Here is a 17,930-nt window from a genome sequence, read left to right on the forward strand (position 1 = left end):
AAATATGTATTATATATTTACAAAATAAAGAATAGCATCATAATAAGTAGTAAATGTGATGGGAATGGTGATACTTTTGTAAAATTTAATGTTTCGTAGCTCTGCTTCTTGGGGATGATGGTCTCCAGACATGGAGTTCAACTCTCAAAATTCTCAAATGTTGGCTGCAGAATTCTGAGAGTGGAATTTAACACACCTGCTTGGAAAGTGATCTCAAACTGATAAAAACTGTATAGTTCTGTGACTATACATGATTTAATTTCTAAGACAAGTGAAATTTCTATCTGTAGAGGAGTTCGTGCAGAAGATAAAAGAGGCGGAAATGGACCACGTAACTGGGGAACTGCTAAAGACGATATGAGGTATGAGAAATGTGTTAATAAATCCCAGGATATCGTTTCCATGTCTCCAGGACATTAAATATAGTGTTTTCCCCAAAACATTTAAATGCATGTGCAGCTGGTACTCGCCATTTCCTTTGGTTAGGACTAGGGAGACAGAGCTGGAAATCAGGTAAGATGGCAGGAGGAGCTCCGAAATTATTTTGCACTTCAAAATAATAAGATCTCCCTGAAAATAAGGCCAAAAAAGGGGTTAAAATATAATACCAGGGTCTTATTTTCAGGGAAACACAGTACTTATTTTAACTATTTGATGCTGACTGAAGAGAAGTACCGTCCCTTTCCTATTGTTTTGAAAAGTTGTTTTCACTATACATCTGAATAATATGAAATATATAGGGTGATTTGTAATGTAACACCCTGATAGTCAGTAGGGAAGGAAAGGATGCAAATTGTTATTTGTGAATTTCCTTAATTATCTCAGATCAAACTTGATTTTTAGGTAGTTCCTCAGTTTACTCCTGCCTGGTCCCCGCTGTGTCTTGCCTCCTTTTTTATATTGAAACCCTTGTCTAGACCAGGGGTCTTGAACCTTAGCAACTTTAAGATTTTTGGACTTCAGCTCTGCTGGCTGAGGAATTCTGGGAGTTGAAGTCCACAAATCTTAAAGTTGCTAAGGTTGGAAACCCTTTGTCTAGATCAGTGTTTCCCAACCTTTTTTGAGCCGCGGCACATTATTCATATTTTCAAAATCCTGGGGAACACTGAAAGGGGGGAGGGCGGGCTAAAGAAAAGTTTGGACAAAAAACCCCTCTCTCTTCCTCCCTTTTGCTCTATTTCTCCCTCTTTCTCTCTTTTCCTTCCTTCCCTTCTTTCTCTCTCTCCATCCTTCTTTCTTTCTTTCTTCCTCTCTTTTTTGCTCTCTTTCTCTCTCCCTCCTTCCCTTCCTCTATGTCTTTCTCTCTCCCTTGCTCTCTCTCTCTGTCTCTCTTGCTATCTCTTTCTTGCTTTTTTCTCTCTCTCTTGCTCTCTCTCTCTTTCACTGTCTTGCTATATGTCTTTCTTTCTCTTTGCCTCTCTTGCTATCTCTCTTTCTTTCTCTCTCTTTCTCTCTCTCTGTCTCTCTTGCTGTCTCTCTTTCTTTCTCTCTCTCTCTCTGTGCCTCTCTTGCTAAGTCTCTCTTTTTCTCTTGCTATGTCTCTTTCTTTTTCTCTCTCTCTGCCTCTCTTGCTATGTCTCTCTTTCTCTCTTTCTTGCTCTGTCTCTCTTTCTCTGCCTCTCTTGCTATGTCTCTCTTTCTCTCTCTCTCTGCCTCTCTTATATGTCTCTCTTTCTTTCTTTCTCTCTCTCAGCTGACTGCAAGCGGGAGCCCTGACGGCGGCAGCTGGACGTGGTGCTGGACACCGTATATGCCAGGCACGCAGCGCCAGCATGTACGACGTCCAGCAGCACCTCCAACCGCCACCGTCAGGGCTCCCGCTTGCAGTCAGCTGAGAGAGAGAGAGAGAGAGCGATCCCTCTCGCCGCCGCCATCTCCCCGCGACTGCCTGCGGCCCCCCCCCCACTCCCATCGGACACTTGCCGTCGAGAGAGAGAGAGAGAGAGCGATCCCTCTCGCCGCCGCCATCTCCCCGCGACTGCCTGCGGCCGCTGCGGCCACCCCCCCCCGCTCCCATCGGACACTTGCCGTCGAGAGAGAGAGAGCGATCCCTCTCGCCGCCGCCATCTCCCCGTGACTGCCTGCGGCCGCTGCGGCCGCCCCCCCCGCTCCCATCGGACACTTGCCGTCGAGAGAGAGAGAGAGAGAGAGAGCGATCCCTCTCGCCGCCGCCATCTCCCCGCGACTGCCTGCGGCCGCTGCAGCCACCCCCCCCCCCACTCCCATCGGACACTTGCCGTCGACGGCAGAGAAGCTCCAGCTGGGTGGGGCGCTGCCAGTACTTCCGTCCTGGGGCTCCCGCTCGCAGCTGTCCCCCGCCTCCTGCTCGATGCCGCGGTTTTCGGCGCTCTCCTGCTGGGCCCCAAAGAAGGAAGGCGGGAAAAAGGTGCGAAGAATGGAGCTCTCCTTCTTCCTGCCTTCCTTCTTTGGGGCCCAGCAGGAGAGCGCCGAAAACCGCGGCATCGAGCAGGAGGCGGGGGACAGCTGCGAGCGGGAGCCCCAGGACGGAAGTACTGGCAGCGCCCCACCCAGCTGAAGCTTGGCGGCACACCTGGCCATGTCTCGCGGCACACTAGTGTGCCGCGGCACACCGGTTGGGAAACGCTGGTCTAGATCCAGGGGTAGGCAAAGTTGGCTCTTCTATGACATGTGGACTTCAACTCCCAGAATTCCTGAGCTAGCATGATTGGCTCAGGAATTCTGGGAGTTGAAGTCCACAAGTCATAGAAGAGCCAACTTTGCCTACCCCTGGTCTAGACCAATCTTGCTGCAATAATCAGTGCAGAATTTATTTTTCCCCCGAGGCCTTTTTTTTTCAAAGTCCCTTTTTGGCAGAGTTGAGACACACCTGTCTTTTTTTTGTCTTAGATTATAAGATCTGAGAAAGAAACTAACATTTGGATCCTTTCTTCAGCTTTAATCATTCGGAAGACATGTCGGGTCTTGCTCCACTGAAAAACCTGAAGTTCCTGTAATAAAAGGACATAGCCTTGTGGTTACATTTGTGTCTATGGGTTCACATTAAATCTTCTTTCAAGCAGGAGTTGGGGGAAAAAACCTCTTTGTCTGAAGACAGATGGCTTTCTCAAATTCCAGCTCAGAACATTTTAAAGATTGTAATCTATGAAGGAAAAAGTAAATATTTGTAATGCCTATGTTTGTGGGAAAATGAAATGATCGAAATTTACAAATAAAAATGACTTCTAGCTATATTGGTCAGTGGTAAATCTCTTGGGGGAAAAAAAATCAGGGACAGAAATTAAATGCTTGTACAGTGATACCTCGTCTTATGAACTTAATTGGTTCCGGGATGAGATTTATAAGGTGAAAAGTTTATAAGATGAAACAATGTTTCCCATAGGAATCAATGGAAAAGCGATTAATGCGTGCAAGCCCAAAAGTCACCCCTTTTGCCAGCCGAAGCACCCGTTTTTGCGCTGTTGGGATTCCCCTGAGGTTCCTCTCCATGGGAAACCCACCTTCAGACTTCCGTGTTTTTGTGATGCTGCAGGGGAATCCCAGCAGCATCGCAAAAACACGGAAGTCCTCGAAACCCCACCTCCGGACCTCCGTGTTTTTGTGATGCTGCGATTTCATTGAGGCTCCCCTCGCTGGGAAACCCCCCCTCTGGACTTCCGTTGCCAGCAAAGCGCCCGTTTTTGTGCTGCTGGGATTCCCCTGAAGCATTGCAAAAACACAGAAGTCTGGAGGTGGGGTTTCCCAGCGAGGGGAGCCTCAGGGGAATCCCAGCAGTGCAAAAACGGGCGCTTCGCTGGCAACAGAAGTCCGGAGGCGGGGCATCCCAGTGGCAGTGGCTTGGGTTTGTAAGGTGAAAATAGTTTGGAAGAAGAGGCAAAAAAATCTTAAACCCCGGGTTTGTATCTCAAAAAGTTTGTATGACGAGGGGTTTGACGAGGTATCACTATTGCCTTGTTGCAGGGGTAAAATGCTCCCGATTTGCTCATGCCTGTCGGCCATTGGAGAGCCAGTCACAAAGGGAGTGTGAGGCTCCACCCACCTGCCTGGACACTGTCATTTCAGTTTTTTTATCCTCTGTGAATGCACAGAACACTTTGGGCATGCGCAGGGTAAATGGCAGCATCTGGGTAGATGGGCAGGGCCTTGCACTCCCTTTGTGACCCGCTCTCTGACAACCAACAGGCACAAGCGAACCGGGAGCATTTCATCCCTGCCTTGTTGGCTTTCTGCCATAGGAATGGGCTACATAAGAAGAGCACGGGCATCCATTTTCTTGGTTTTTACGTGATGAAATTTGTACAGCCTCTATTAAGTTAATGACATACTTCTACCGAGATTCATACAGTGCGTAATGCAACATGCTACTTACAGACTTTCATATTCTATGAGTCCACCCCAAAGCTCTGAAGCAGCTTTTCCAGTCTGATGATGTGAGAGGTTGTAGTAAGGAATTATGCTTTTGTTTAGGCCATGTGTAGCTCTTGTATTTCAGCTATGCTTTACTGTTTCTACAGTGATCTGGAACAGACTGCTCCTATGGAAGAGACCGCAGAAACAGAAGAGAGCCCAGGAGCACCCGATGGAGAACCTCCAATGAAGTATGGCCTGGTTTGACAATCTGGCTTTTGTTGCTCCTTAAATCTCTGCTTGGACATTTATTCCAACAGTGTGCCAAATGGACTTGATCTCAGTACGGCCACTAGAAAATGGGATTGGTCCTGGGGCATTGTAACAATGCTTTAATGATTTCCGCCAATCGTTAGGAATTGGTGGAATGACTGAAAAATACGTTGACATGTTGTCAAAACAACTAGTGGGGTATAATTTTCTTGGATAGACTGTAAAACCTAATGCAGTGATACCTTGTATTACGAACTTAATTGGTTCCGGGAGGAGTTTCGTAAGGTGAAAACTTCGTAAGACGAAACAATGTTTCCCATAGGAAACAATGGAAAACCGATTAATGCATGCAAGCCTCCCCCCAAAATAATCGCAACCCGAGTTCGGCAAAAGTTCGAGTTCAGGTTCGGAAGAACGCCGAGAAGCGCCGCCGCCTGGCTGTCACCTTCTGAAACAGCCGGGGGCTTCTCAGCGTTCTCCCGAACACCGAACATGGAAGTTGGGCAACAGTTCGGGTTTGGGTTTGCCGTCGCCTGGTTGTCACCTTCCATGGAGCTTTCGGCCAGTCTGGAGGCTGAAACGGAGGTGGGGAATCCCAATAGGGAATTCCAGGGGTGGAGCTTTGACGTCACAGAGATGTCCTTCCTGGAGTCCGGCCAACTATGATTTTCTAAATCTCGTTCGTTCCTTCGCTGTAATATTTTTGTTTTTGTTTTAGTCTGTATTTATTTTGCCTTTTTGCCATCATTGAACTCTATGTGGTAACAATATGATTTTAAAAGAATATTTCATAGAAGGAATAGCAAGAACCCTAGAAGAAAACTATAAATCAATTTAGAACTGGATTGGCAACAGAATTGTTGCCATAGGTTTAAAATGTCTATACTTCTCATATTGTTTTAAATTTAGACTGTATATTATCCAGAGGCATCATGGAGTTGGATAGTACTTGAATATACTTTTCTAGAAAGTACATATTTATCAGGATATATTGATCTCATCGTTTGGAATAAAAATTGATTCTTTCTTCTTTCATTTGACAATGTCTGATCTTGTTTATTCATGAGCTATGAGGCAGGCAGGCTAATAAAATAGACTAACATCTATTTTGAATTAATTTCAAGACTAGAGACCTAGTATGAGCTATCCCATTCATTAATAGAGAGTAGTCTTGATTGTATCTTGAATTTTCTATAGTAAAATTAAGTAGCATGCTTACTCAGCTGTTACATTTATACCCACATCTTTTTCTGAGTATTTAAAACACATTCTGTATTGGAGACTTCCCAATCTCTCAAACAGACCCCCTGTGAAGTATATTAGTCTGAAAAAGAGTTCCCACTTGTTTTCACAAACTTACCCCAGAATGTAGTTTACAGTGTAGTGTGTTCAAAGTGTTTATTTCCTTTTTATTATAATAGGGTTACACTTTATTATCAAAAGAGTTCATTGAGGGAAAAACATATTTAGAAAAGGCCTAAAATATGAAAATAGGGGATAGAAGGAAAGCACATTATGGTGGAAAAGTTGTCTCCCAACCCTATCAAAATAGCCTGATGCAGACTGATCATAGGGTGAACCAGTAATACTGAATATCTAGTTTGAAGAGCACAGACCTCTGACTGGAGCATTGAATAGAAGTTCTCCAAGCTATTGCATTTCTACAAGTTTGGTAACCCATCATGTAGAGACAAGGAATCTTGTATTGTTCTATAGAAATTCAAGTAGCTATTTTCATTTCAGTTGTATTGTATCTTTCTCTCACTGGCATTTCACATATTAATTCTTTTTACTGTACAACCATATACCTTTAGAATTGCTGAAGGAGAAACGGGTGAGGAAATCGTTCAAGAGATGACATTGGACGAATGGAAAAATCTTCAAGAACAAAATCGACCAAAGCCCGAATTCAACATCCGGAAGCCCGAAACCACTGTTCCTTCCAAAGCAGTGGTAATTCATAAGTCAAAATATAGAGATGATGTAAGCATTATCTTAGAATTTAGAACATTCTTTCTTTCAGCTATATTAATATGTCTAGGTGTACTAAATTGAAATTTATAGCAAGGGACTGAATAGATTGAAAAATACTACTAGAATCTATGTCAATGACATTTTTTTAAAAGTCAGGAACAGTTTTAATGTTTCTTTTTTCCATAATTCATTTATAGCAATAAAAAAAATTCCTGCTGATGTTCTGATTTGTGGTTCTTCCAACATTACGTTTGTAGTTTAAGTTTCCAGTTTCTACTGATAAGTATGTTCTTTCATTTAGCATGTTCAGCAGAGAAAAAGGGAGAACAAAAAATTTCACTCAGACTGCCTTATGTTCACATTAAAGAAGGAAGCCGTGTACATATATTAACTGCACCAGAGCTGCATTTATGTAGCATGATTCCATAAATGCTAGAATGAATTGAGCCTCTTTATTTCCCACTCTGGTGAATTTGTGAAGAATTTTCTATAAATATGTTTTCCATACACTTACACATACTTACACATATGCACAAAAGCATTCACTAAAGAAATAACCATTTTTTCAAGTTTTGCTGGCTGGTGTAGTTGTGTTTCAGTGCTTAAAAGTCAATGAGAGTAATGAGTGGACATGTAGTAGCAGCTGCTTTCTTAGCTTACCAAAAAGCTTTGTTTTAGAAAGCGTCTGTGGAGAATTGCCATCTCTTAAGATTGGTTTTTATATTGTGTTTCACTCTGTTTTGAGATGAGTCAGAGGAAGCCCAGTTTCTCTGGGGAGTTCTATTCTCTTTAGAATTTAGAATGTCTCTGTAGTGTCCTTTATTTTTCCAGAACATTTTTTTAAATTTAAAGATGTGATTTGGCTCGTGATACACTGTTTCTGGTTGAAGATGTATCAGTTTTATTTATTTTATTTATTTAATTCAAGTTCTGTGCTGCCCAATCCTGAAGGACTCAACTATTTAAACCAGGGGTCTCCAACCGCCGGTCCGCGGACCGGGACCGGGCCGTTGGGGGTTTTCAGCCGGTCCGCGGCACCAGGGCCCCCTCGGCCTTTCCGCGCTGCCCACCGCCCGCCCGATTTGCCCCCTCTGCTCCTCTGCCACCTCCTGCCTTTCACCGCAGCTCCTCCCGCACCCGGAACGCACGCCCTGCCCGCCTCACATTTGCCGAGAGGACTTTCGCCCCGGGCTCTCAGCAAGGGGGCTGCATGAGAGGCGGGGCTGGCGGAAGGTGATATTCAATGTCGGGGACGCACGGGTGGTTTTGCGCGCGCTCCCTATCTCCCTGCTAGCCCACTCGGAATACTGTATTCAAAATAAGAAAAGCCTTCGCCGGCAAAGGCTTTTCTTATTTTGAATACGTATTCCGAGTGGGCTAGCAGGGAGATAGGGAGCGCGCGCAAAACCACCCGTGCGCCCCCGACATTGAATATCACCTTCCGCCGGCCCCGCCTCTCATGCAAACCCCCTTGCTGAGAGCCCGGGGCGAAAGTCCTCTCGGCAAATGTGAGGCGGGCAGGGCGTGCGCGCGTCACCGCTGAGAAGAACGGAGAGAGAACGAGAGTGAGTGAAAGCAACAGACAGCAAGATAGAGAGAAAGTGAGAAAGAGAGAGTGAGAGAAAGGGGGGAGAGAAAGAGATAGCAAGAGAGAGAGAACAAGAGAGAGAAAGAGCGTGAGAAACAAAACAAGAGAGAAAGAGTGAGAGAGAGAGAAAGCAAAAGAGACAGAAAGAAAACAAGAGAGAGAAAGTGAGAAGAAGAGAGAGAAAGAGGAGGAGAGAGAGAGAAAGAGAGAGGGGGGAGAGAGAGAAAGAGAGGGAGAAAGAGAGGGAAAGGGGGGAGAGATAGCAAGAGAGGGAGAGAGAAAGAGAGAGGGAAAGGGGGAGAGAGGGGGGAGAGAAAGAGGAGATAAAGGAAGAGGAGAGAGAGAAAGGAAGAGAAAGAAAGAAAGAGGGATAGAAAGAGAGAGAGTGAGAGATGCTCAGTGAGCCTTTCTTTGAAGTTGCCTTTCTTTCTTTCTTTCTTTCTCTTTCTTTCTTTCTTTCTTGCTCTTTTTCTTTCTCTCTTTTACCTTTCCTTCCTCTATTTCTTTTCTTTCTCCTTCCTACCTTCTTCCCTCCCTCCCTCCAGTCCTTCCTCTCTTACTCTCCCCTTTCATAAGTTTCCTTGCTTCCTTCCTCTGTTCCTGTCCCTTCCCTCTTTCCTTCTTTCTTCCTTCCTTCCTTCCTTCCTTTCCTCCCTTCCTTTCCTCCCTCCATTTCTTGCTTTCCTTTTCCTTCCTCCCTTCTTTCCTCCCTCATTCCCTTCTTTCACTCCTTCCTCTCTTACTCTCCCCTTTCACACCTTTCTTTGCTTCTTTGCACCCTTCTTCTGTTCCTGTACCTTCCCTTTTTCCTTCCTTCCTTCCCACCCTCCGTCCATTCATTCACCCATTCCTCTCTTGATCGCCCCTTTTACGGCGCCGCTGACAGCTAGCTCCCCCCCCCCCCACCGGGCCCTGGAAAACTGGTCTAGCTGAAAGCCGGTCCCTGGTGCAAAAAAGGTTGGGGACCTCTGATTTAAACCATAAGACCTGGGACAGGTGGTATATCTGGATAAATAAAAAATAAAATAAAATAAAAGAATAAAGAGAGGAAAACCAAATTATCGCTAAGAGGAAATATTACCATTGTAAGGCACTATTATACCATGGAAAAATATAGAGGATATAAAAGCAATCACATAGAAATGGATACGTTAATGGATAAATTAATAAGATATATGTGTAATAATAAATAAGAGGGGGAAAATACTTACAAATGAATATGCTGCATAAAACAATTAGCCTGCAATTTAGCAGGTGTAAATATTAAGTTCTGATACCAAAATAACTCATGTATAAAGCACAATGCTTTATTCTGTCTTGAATGTATATATGTATGTTGTTATCTTCCTTTTTCTTCTTCTATGGATTCCTATGCATAAATAATTATTTAATTTTATGCACTTTGTAAATGTTGTACTGTTGTATTGTTTATACCCTCTTTTTAATGTAAATAACTAATAAAGTATTTTTCAAAAAAAATGTGGATTCATTTTATTTATAGGTGCTGAAGGAAGATTTTGAGGATGATTCTCACTTTTCCCGAAAAGCAGCAAATGACATCACTTCTCAACTGGACATTAACTTTGGGAATCTGCCTCGTCCTGGAAGAGGAGCCAGAGGAGCACGAGGAGGTCGTGGGCGTGTCCGAAGAGTTGACAACTCATGGCCAAGGCCAGGAATGATGGTAATTAGTATGTGCTAATTCTAATCTCTGGCTACTTCATTGCTGTATTTCAATTTATATAGTTGCCTAATCAAAATGGCATTGTCTGTGGGCAAAAAGAAGACAACAGAAATCACAGGATATGTAGATGTACTGAAAAATCTGTATTTAAAAAAATATTTCTTCAGAACCTACTCCTACCCAAGAAATTACAGTGATACCTTGTCATACGAACCCCTCGTCCTATGAACTTTTCGAGATATGAATCCGGGTTGTAAGATTTTTTTGCCTCTTCTTCCGAACTATTTTCACCTTAGGAACCCGCCGCTGCTGCTGGGATGCCCCGCCTCCGGACTTCTGTTGCCATCTGAAGTGCTCGTTTTTGTGCTGGTGGGATTCCCCTGAGGCTCCCCTCCATGGGAGACCCCACCTCCGGATTTTGCGATGTTGCAGGGAAATCCCAGCACGGGAATCCCAGCAGCGTGAAAACGGGCACTTTGGCTGGCAGTGGAAGTCCGGAGGTGGGGTTTCCCAGTGAGGGAAATCGCTGAGGTTTCCCTTGCTGGGAAACCCCACCTCCGGACTTCCATTGCCAGCCGAAGTGCCCGTTTTCGTGCTGGTGGAAATCCCCCGAGGCTCCCCTCCATGGGAAACCCCACCTCTGCACTTCACATTTTTGCGATGCTGCAGGGGAATCCCAGCATGACAAAAATGGGCGCTTCCGCTGGCAATGGAAGTCCAAGGTGGGGTTTACCAGCGAGGGAAGCCTCAGTAAAATCGTAGCATTTGTGATGGATCCATTGAACATAATTTCGGAGTCCCTGATTTTTCACTTGGGTTGAATAATAAAGCTAGGGGGGAAAATCCATTAATATTAATCAAATGTATAAAACTTCCTGAAAAAAATTGTTACCATCTTAGTTGAACCTTTATGTACAGATTTTGAAGTATTCTTTCAAACTAGTTCTCTGCCTGTTCTATAGTAATCTCTAGTTATACCAATCTTTAAAAAGGATGACCCTAATTCAGTTGAAAATTATAGACCAATCTCTGTGCTGTTACATGCAGAGGTGGGCTGCTAAGATGGAATGGTGATGTGGTTCTGAGTGCTAGCAGAGTCCAGGCAATTCTGCCACTGCACCTGTGCAGGTAGCAGAATCATGCACGGTGACCAAGGTGTGTGATTTCGGCAGGTGCCAAAACACGGGTGCACCTGCGTCTCCGCATGTGATTCTGCAGTAGCAGAATTGCATTGGTCTCCGCTAGCACTCAGAGCCATGGGGGTAAGCACATGTCACCACTCCACCTTAGCAGTCCACCTCTGGTTTCATGCAGTTTATTTATTTATTTATTTGTTAGATTTGTATGCCGCCCCTCTTCATAGACTAGGGGCGGCTCACAGCATACAATAAGACAATTCACAACAAATCTAATAAATTTTTAAAAAACATTAAAAAAAACCCATTATTAAACCAGTCATACACACATTCACACCATACATAAATTATATAGGCCCGGGGGAGGGAGGGGGAATGCCTCAATTCCCCCATTCCTGATGGCAGAGGTGAGTTTTAAGGAGTTTACGGAAGGCAAGGAGGGTGGGGGGGGAGCTGGTTCCAGAGGGTCGGGCCCCCCACAGAGAAGGCTATTCCCCTAGGAAGATTATAAACCAATCCATCATTCATCACTTAGAGACAAAACAACTTGCTATCTGACAGTTTGGCTTTAGGAAATACTTTTGCACTGTAAAAACATCTTGACCAAGGTAAAGCTGTAGATGCAATTGACAGTGATTTTCGTAAGGCTTTTGATACAGTAGTGCATGATAAACTACTGTTAAAATTAAACTCTTGCAGCATTTCTGGACCTGTGCACAAGTGGATTGCTGCTTTCCTGTCATAATAGACTGCAGAAAGTCAAAATAGGGAACTCGCCATCTAATCCCGCATCAGTTAACTGTGGTGTTCAGCAAAGCAGTATTTTAGGTCCCATGCTTTTCTTGCTCTATTTCAATGATTTATGTGATCAACCTAAAAGCAATTGCATCCTTTTTTGCTGATGACATAAAATTATTCAGTACTACAGATAATTATTGTTTTGCAAAGTGATCTTGACTATGTGACTGAATTGCCATCTATTTGACAACTTCAAATTTTGATCAATAAATGTTCTGTCTTACATATTGGTAAACATAATTAAAATTTAAAGTATAAACTAGGTGGCACTGATCTAGCAGATGACCCTCACTTTGTCAAGGACTTAGGTGTATTTATCTCTGACAACTTGTGTTCCAAAGCGCACTGAAACAGTGTTGCTAAAAAAGCATTAAGAGTTGTAAATTTAATTTTGTGAACCTTTTTCCCCCCTGGAAACATTGTATTGCAAATTAGAGCTTATAAAACTTATGCTAGACCAATTTTAGAGTATTGTTCAACTGTTTGGAAATCCCCATCATATATCTGACATTACTACAATCAAGCGGGTTCAGAAGTACTTCACAAGAAAAGCTCTTCTGTACACCATAGAATTCCCTATGCTACCACGCTCAAAATTCTCAGTTTGAATAATTTAGAACTGCATCACTTGGGATCAGACCTAGGTATTGCACACAGAATTATACGTAATAATGCCTTAACTTTAAATGACTTTTTCTGTTTTAATCGCAATAATACATGCGCAAACAACCACTTTAGACTCAATGAAAGTGTTCTAACCTTGATTGTAAAAATAGGATTTCTGTAATAGAATTGTCAAAGCCTAGAATGCTCTACCTATTCAGTTGTCTCAGCTACAAATTTTCAGAGTTTCAGTCACAAATTCACTTTTTTGGGCATACTTAAGTAGTCAGTAGAGCAGGTGTGCATAAGTGCATTAATGTGCCTATTGTCCCTGTCATTTTATTTTTTTTAATTCTTGTTTTCGTTTGACAAATTCTTATAATAATAAATTTAGGATAAACCTAAGGATAAGCAAGGGGATGTGGTGGCTCAGTGGAGAACACGGTGAACTTTTGGATCAGAAAGGTCGGCAGTTTGGTGGTTCGAATCCTAGTGTTGTGTAATGGAGTGAGCTCCCATTATTTGCCCCAGCTTCTGCCAACCTAGCAGTTCGGAAGACCGTAAAAATGCAAGTAGAAAAAAAAAAGAACCGTCTTGGTGGGAAGATAATAGCCTTCTGTGTGGCTTCAGCATTTTGTCATGCCAGCTACATGACCGTGGAATCATCAGATAGCTCCGTCTCTTTGGCTTAGAAACGGAGATGAGCACTGCCCCCTAGAATCAGGAACGACTAGTACAGTCGTTTACCATAACGATAAACAGTAAATAGTACTTGGACTATTGCAGCAATTTAATGAACAAAGTCAAACCTATGTGCATCTTAGTAAACAGATATGTGGCTCCTATCTAACTGATCTGTTCATGCTTTTTGCTTTTCCTTTTAGATGCGTACTGCTGCTCCAAACCCAGATGATCCTGAGGATTTTCCTGCTTTATCTTGAAAAAACTTAGTGACACCTCCAAAGATAGCTGTGGAAATACTATGTTACTGTAGAAGAGAACCACCAAAGTCTAGAGAGAGAAATGACTTTTGTGTGTGAATTTTGCACTACTATGTGTTAAGACGTACCCAGTGGGTTTGGAGGCAAGTTCAAGTATCACTGGTTTTGGATTAGTTGTATGAAGGCTTATGGTATCGTACGTGAGGAATTTCAAATAAAAATTCAGGATGATGGTGTCAAAGAGGTACAGGTGGATGAGTTTTTGTCCCTTCTATTAGATGGTTGGGGACAATGTTTGGATTACCATATTTTTAGGACTACAAGACACACAGGTGTATAAAGAAGCACCAAGATTTTGAAGAGGTAAGTAAGAAAAAAACATTTTTTTGCCTTCCTCTAGCCCCCAGGAGCATTGTACAGACCTCCCAAACGGTCTGCACACCCGTTTTTTTGCAAAAATGGGGGTGTTATTGCTCTCCCCCAACCCCCAGGAGCACTCTGTAGACCTCCCAAACCCTCTGTAGACTCATTTTCGCACAGGGCAGTGCTTTGGAAGGGCAAATTTTGCTGTATTCGGTGTATAAAATGCAACATTTCTACGCTTTTTAAAGGTAAAACGGGTGTCATACTCCCAAAAATACGGTAGTTGTTTTCCAGTTTCACTAAGTGGAGTGTGTATTTGCCATACTTAAATTAAAATTTTCAGAAGTTGGGGAAACGTTCTCACTGGTTGAGGTCAGGGGTGCTATTTTTACATATTTTTTATTATTTAATATCAAAAGCTACAAGCTAGATTTTAAAGTTACAATTTGGAAATTAAAATTTGAAGAATGAGGAGCAACATGCAAATAAATCCCAGAATAAATAGTGTTTTGGAAGAAAGGATGATAAACCTTGGGACAGCTTTGTGTCTAACTACAGTGGTACCTCCACTTAAGAACTTATTTTGTTCTGACTAGGTTCTTAACTAGAAAAGTTTGTAAGAAGCAGCAATTTTCCCCATAGGAATCAATGTAAAAGCAAATAATGTGTGCAATTGGGGAAACCACAGAGAGGGTGGAGGCCCTATTTACTCCCAAGAGATTTCTGGAGAGGCCCCCCAGAGGCTTCTCCCCGCCCTTTCTGGCCCTATTTCCTCCCAGGAGATTCCTAGACAGGCCCCCCCAGAGCCTTCTCCCTGCCTTCTCCTGTTAGTTTTGGAGGCTCGGGTTTGTAAGTGGAAAATGGTTCTTGAGAAGAGACAAAAAGAAATCTTGAACACCCGGTTCTTATCTAGAAAAGTTCGTAAGTAGAGGCATTCTTAGGTAGAGGTACCACTTTAGTTGATTTTCACATACATGGAAAATTATCTATCTGGAAGACTTGATTAGAAGTGGAGGAGCATTAAATAAGATCACTTTAGGGAAACCATAAAACATATCTCCCACCTGCCAAGCCAACTTCAGCTGCATTCTTCATTTATCATTGTAGAATCCTTTTAATGTATTGGTTGGAGTGCATAATGTTGTTTATGGTTGATTTTTGATAGATAAGGCTGTTTTTCAGCAAAATAAGAACATTAGAAGCACATATCTCACAAAGAATGAATGGGTGGAGTCAAATTTTGGTTAAGAGTATCCCCACAACATCTGATCTGTAAGGTCACAAGCATGATCTGTAGTTATGGGCAGTTCCCCAACATGCTACACAAGGGGTTAAACAAAGAATCCAAAATAGTGCCCACTGGCATTTTCTTAAAATGATACACTTAATACCCATCTCCTATTGCCACACAAACTTCAATTTCTTGGGACTGCACATTACTAATAATTCATGGAAAAGAAAGCAGTTTTTGGTTTAAGGAGTTGCTGAAAGGTTTATCTGTGCAGCCTTATACAAGCTGAAGTAACTTTCCTTAGAATCCAATGCAATATCCTTCCTCCCCTCCCCCATTAAGTATTTTCCACATTTGAGTAATCTCACATAAGCAATATATTTTATTTGTACACATTTCTCTTACAAGTTACTTCAGATTTACATGTAATTCAATTACACTTATGAAAAAATACATACTATCAAATTAAAATTTAAACAGTGTCAACTGTCAACCCTGAAATACATTAACAAAATAATGATTTGAGAAATATTGATTATACCACATAGTTTGAACAAATTGTACAAATTTTGAAGACAATACATTAAAATAATCCCATAAAGGTTGTAATTGGGACTTACAAAGACAACTCTTAGTGTTAAGCTTTTACACAGCATAGCTGCCAACATAGCAATGAATATTTGGATATAACTTTAAAGCAATAGAAAATATATAGTGCTAATCAGTATGATATCATAATAGTTCCACATGAGAATGTAAATTAATATTTCAGACTATTTTGCTTAATCATTACAAAGATAATTTGAAAACTGGGAGCCTCCTTTGGTTTTCAAGTCTAAAAAAATAAATGCATCTTTTGACCAATCTAAGACACCTAAATATTGAGTATTTTTTCTGGCCAGATACTAGCACTGCTTCTAGTAGTACTATATCTGAAAAAGGTGGTTTAAGCTATTTATACTATTTATATTTATACTATGCCTTTCTACCAAAAAATGATATTCAATGTAGACTGGCTCAACATGATTGTAATCATTTAAAAGTGGCTTTGCATGGTTGATTTCTGTTTATAGCATTAAAAACACAGTCAGTGGTTCCTCAGTCAAGGAATCTATTTTCATATCTAAAATAGCAGTGTTGCACTTTTTTTAACAAGTACCTTCTGTTGATATTAATTAGTAAAACTTCTGAACCAAAATATCTAAGCAAATAGATTTCCTCTATGTTAATTTAGGGCATTCTGAGTAGCTTGACGCTTATGTAACCAAAATCAAGGGAGGTAGAAACATACATATATTCCCAAGTAATATATATATATTGTATCAACCTTTTAATCATAATCTAACATTCAAGCATAATCCTATCAGGAATAAGATGGTAAATGGCATTTAGCAGGTAATCACAAATTTCTGACAACCAAAATAATAATTTTGTATACTGACTAGAAAGCTGCATGATTTTATCACATGGTTAGAAATAATCCAAGTTACAAAATTAGGTTTTGGCTATTAAGGGGAAGACTTGATGAATAACAGATATAGGTAAGTAATCCTTTTGTCTCTCATGCAATAGAAACTGGTGGTAGAATTAGGTTAGCCCTAATGAAAGTGACAGCCACCTAAACGTACCGAATGTCTCTTTAAACTATCAGGCACACAAAATATATAGTGCTCTGATTCTTCATGTTTGAATGTTAGGATGTAGGACAAATAAAAATGGATTTCAAATGTTGAACAACGAGGCTAATTCGATATTTAAAAGATGGGCGCTATTTTTAGTAATGTGAGGGTAAAAATCTTATGTAGTTTTGTTAAATAATTGTTGATTTAAATGACTCCACCTTGAAAATTCTCCTACAGATACAGGAAACATTCTAAGGTAGGAAATATAGAGAATAAAGCCAATATCTACATTATTAGTTAAAATAATCTGAATAGGTATCAGACTTAATTTTAGAACATCCTTTGTTAAATGTAGATTGCAATTAATAAAGCTAATCAAAATTAATTGCTAAGAGAGTATGTGAGCAAGTCCTTCAGTATAGTGTTTCTTCGATTTTCGCGGGGGATGCATTCTGAGACCATCCGCAAAAGTTGAATTTCCGCGAAGTAGATATGCAGAAGTAAATACACTATTTTTGGCTATGAGCAGTGTCACAAGCCTTCCCTTAACACTTTAAACCTCTAAATTATAATTTCCCATTCCCTTAGAAACCATTTAGATTATTACTCACCATGTTTATTTATTAAAGTTTATTTAAAAAAATGTTTTTTAAAGGCAGACGAAAGTTTGGCAATGACGTATGACATCATCGGGTGGGAAAAACTGTGGTATAGGGGGGGGAAACCGCAAAGTATTTTTTAATTAATATTTTTGAAAAACCGTGGTATAGACGTTTTGCGAAGTTCGAACCCGCGAAAATCGAGGGAACACTGTATAGTCTTTGACAGCCAATTACAACCACAAGTCATGATGGTTAAGTGAGGCACCCATGTGACTTTGCTTAACTGCTACCAGTGTTCTCTCTAAAAATTTTTTTGGGGTGGGCGGAAAAGTATAGTGTCTGAGCGGCAGTCCCTTCGGGACTGGGCGGCACAGAAATAATAATAAAATTTCCCTCTCGGCTTCTGGGCAGGTTTGGAAAACTCTGAGTTGATGATGATTTTTAAGTGAGCGATTGCTCACTGCTCAGCTTAGAGGGAACTATGACTGCTACCTTGGCTCTCCCAGCCAGCCTTTAGAAATACCAAATTTGCTGCACCTCTGGCTAGAAAACCAGAAAAAATGTGTTCTTTCTGAAAGGGGAGAAAGGCTTTTTCCAACCATCTTTGGCCAGCACTAGGGGAAATCCATCTAGTGGGCAGTAAATGGTTAAAGTAAGATTTTCACAGGAGGGTCTTGAAGCATGAACTGGTAGGAGCCTATTGGGAATTCCTCTTGGTTTTTGCCATGGATCTTTCCAGCCAGCCTCTGAGAGAAGAACTGTTTTGCCAAGGGGATCCACCTCACTGGG

General features: G+C 41.7%; 1 protein-coding gene across 1 annotated transcript in view; it reads left to right on the forward strand.

Annotated features, from left to right (window-relative positions):
• Positions 1-13,564, forward strand: part of HABP4 (hyaluronan binding protein 4) — a 29,442-nt gene extending 15,878 nt beyond the window's left edge. Inside the window, exons 4-8 of the mRNA XM_070742802.1 lie at positions 291-362; positions 4,494-4,577; positions 6,414-6,582; positions 9,663-9,845; positions 13,267-13,564. Of these exons, the coding sequence (XP_070598903.1) occupies positions 291-362; positions 4,494-4,577; positions 6,414-6,582; positions 9,663-9,845; positions 13,267-13,323 (565 nt within the window). The 3' untranslated portion in view covers positions 13,324-13,564. The remainder of the gene's footprint in view (positions 1-290; positions 363-4,493; positions 4,578-6,413; positions 6,583-9,662; positions 9,846-13,266) is intronic.
• The last annotated feature ends 4,366 nt before the right edge of the window (positions 13,565-17,930 follow it).

This window comes from Erythrolamprus reginae, chromosome 2 (genome assembly GCF_031021105.1).
Source record: "Erythrolamprus reginae isolate rEryReg1 chromosome 2, rEryReg1.hap1, whole genome shotgun sequence".
In the NCBI taxonomy this organism is placed as follows: domain Eukaryota; kingdom Metazoa; phylum Chordata; class Lepidosauria; order Squamata; family Dipsadidae; genus Erythrolamprus; species Erythrolamprus reginae.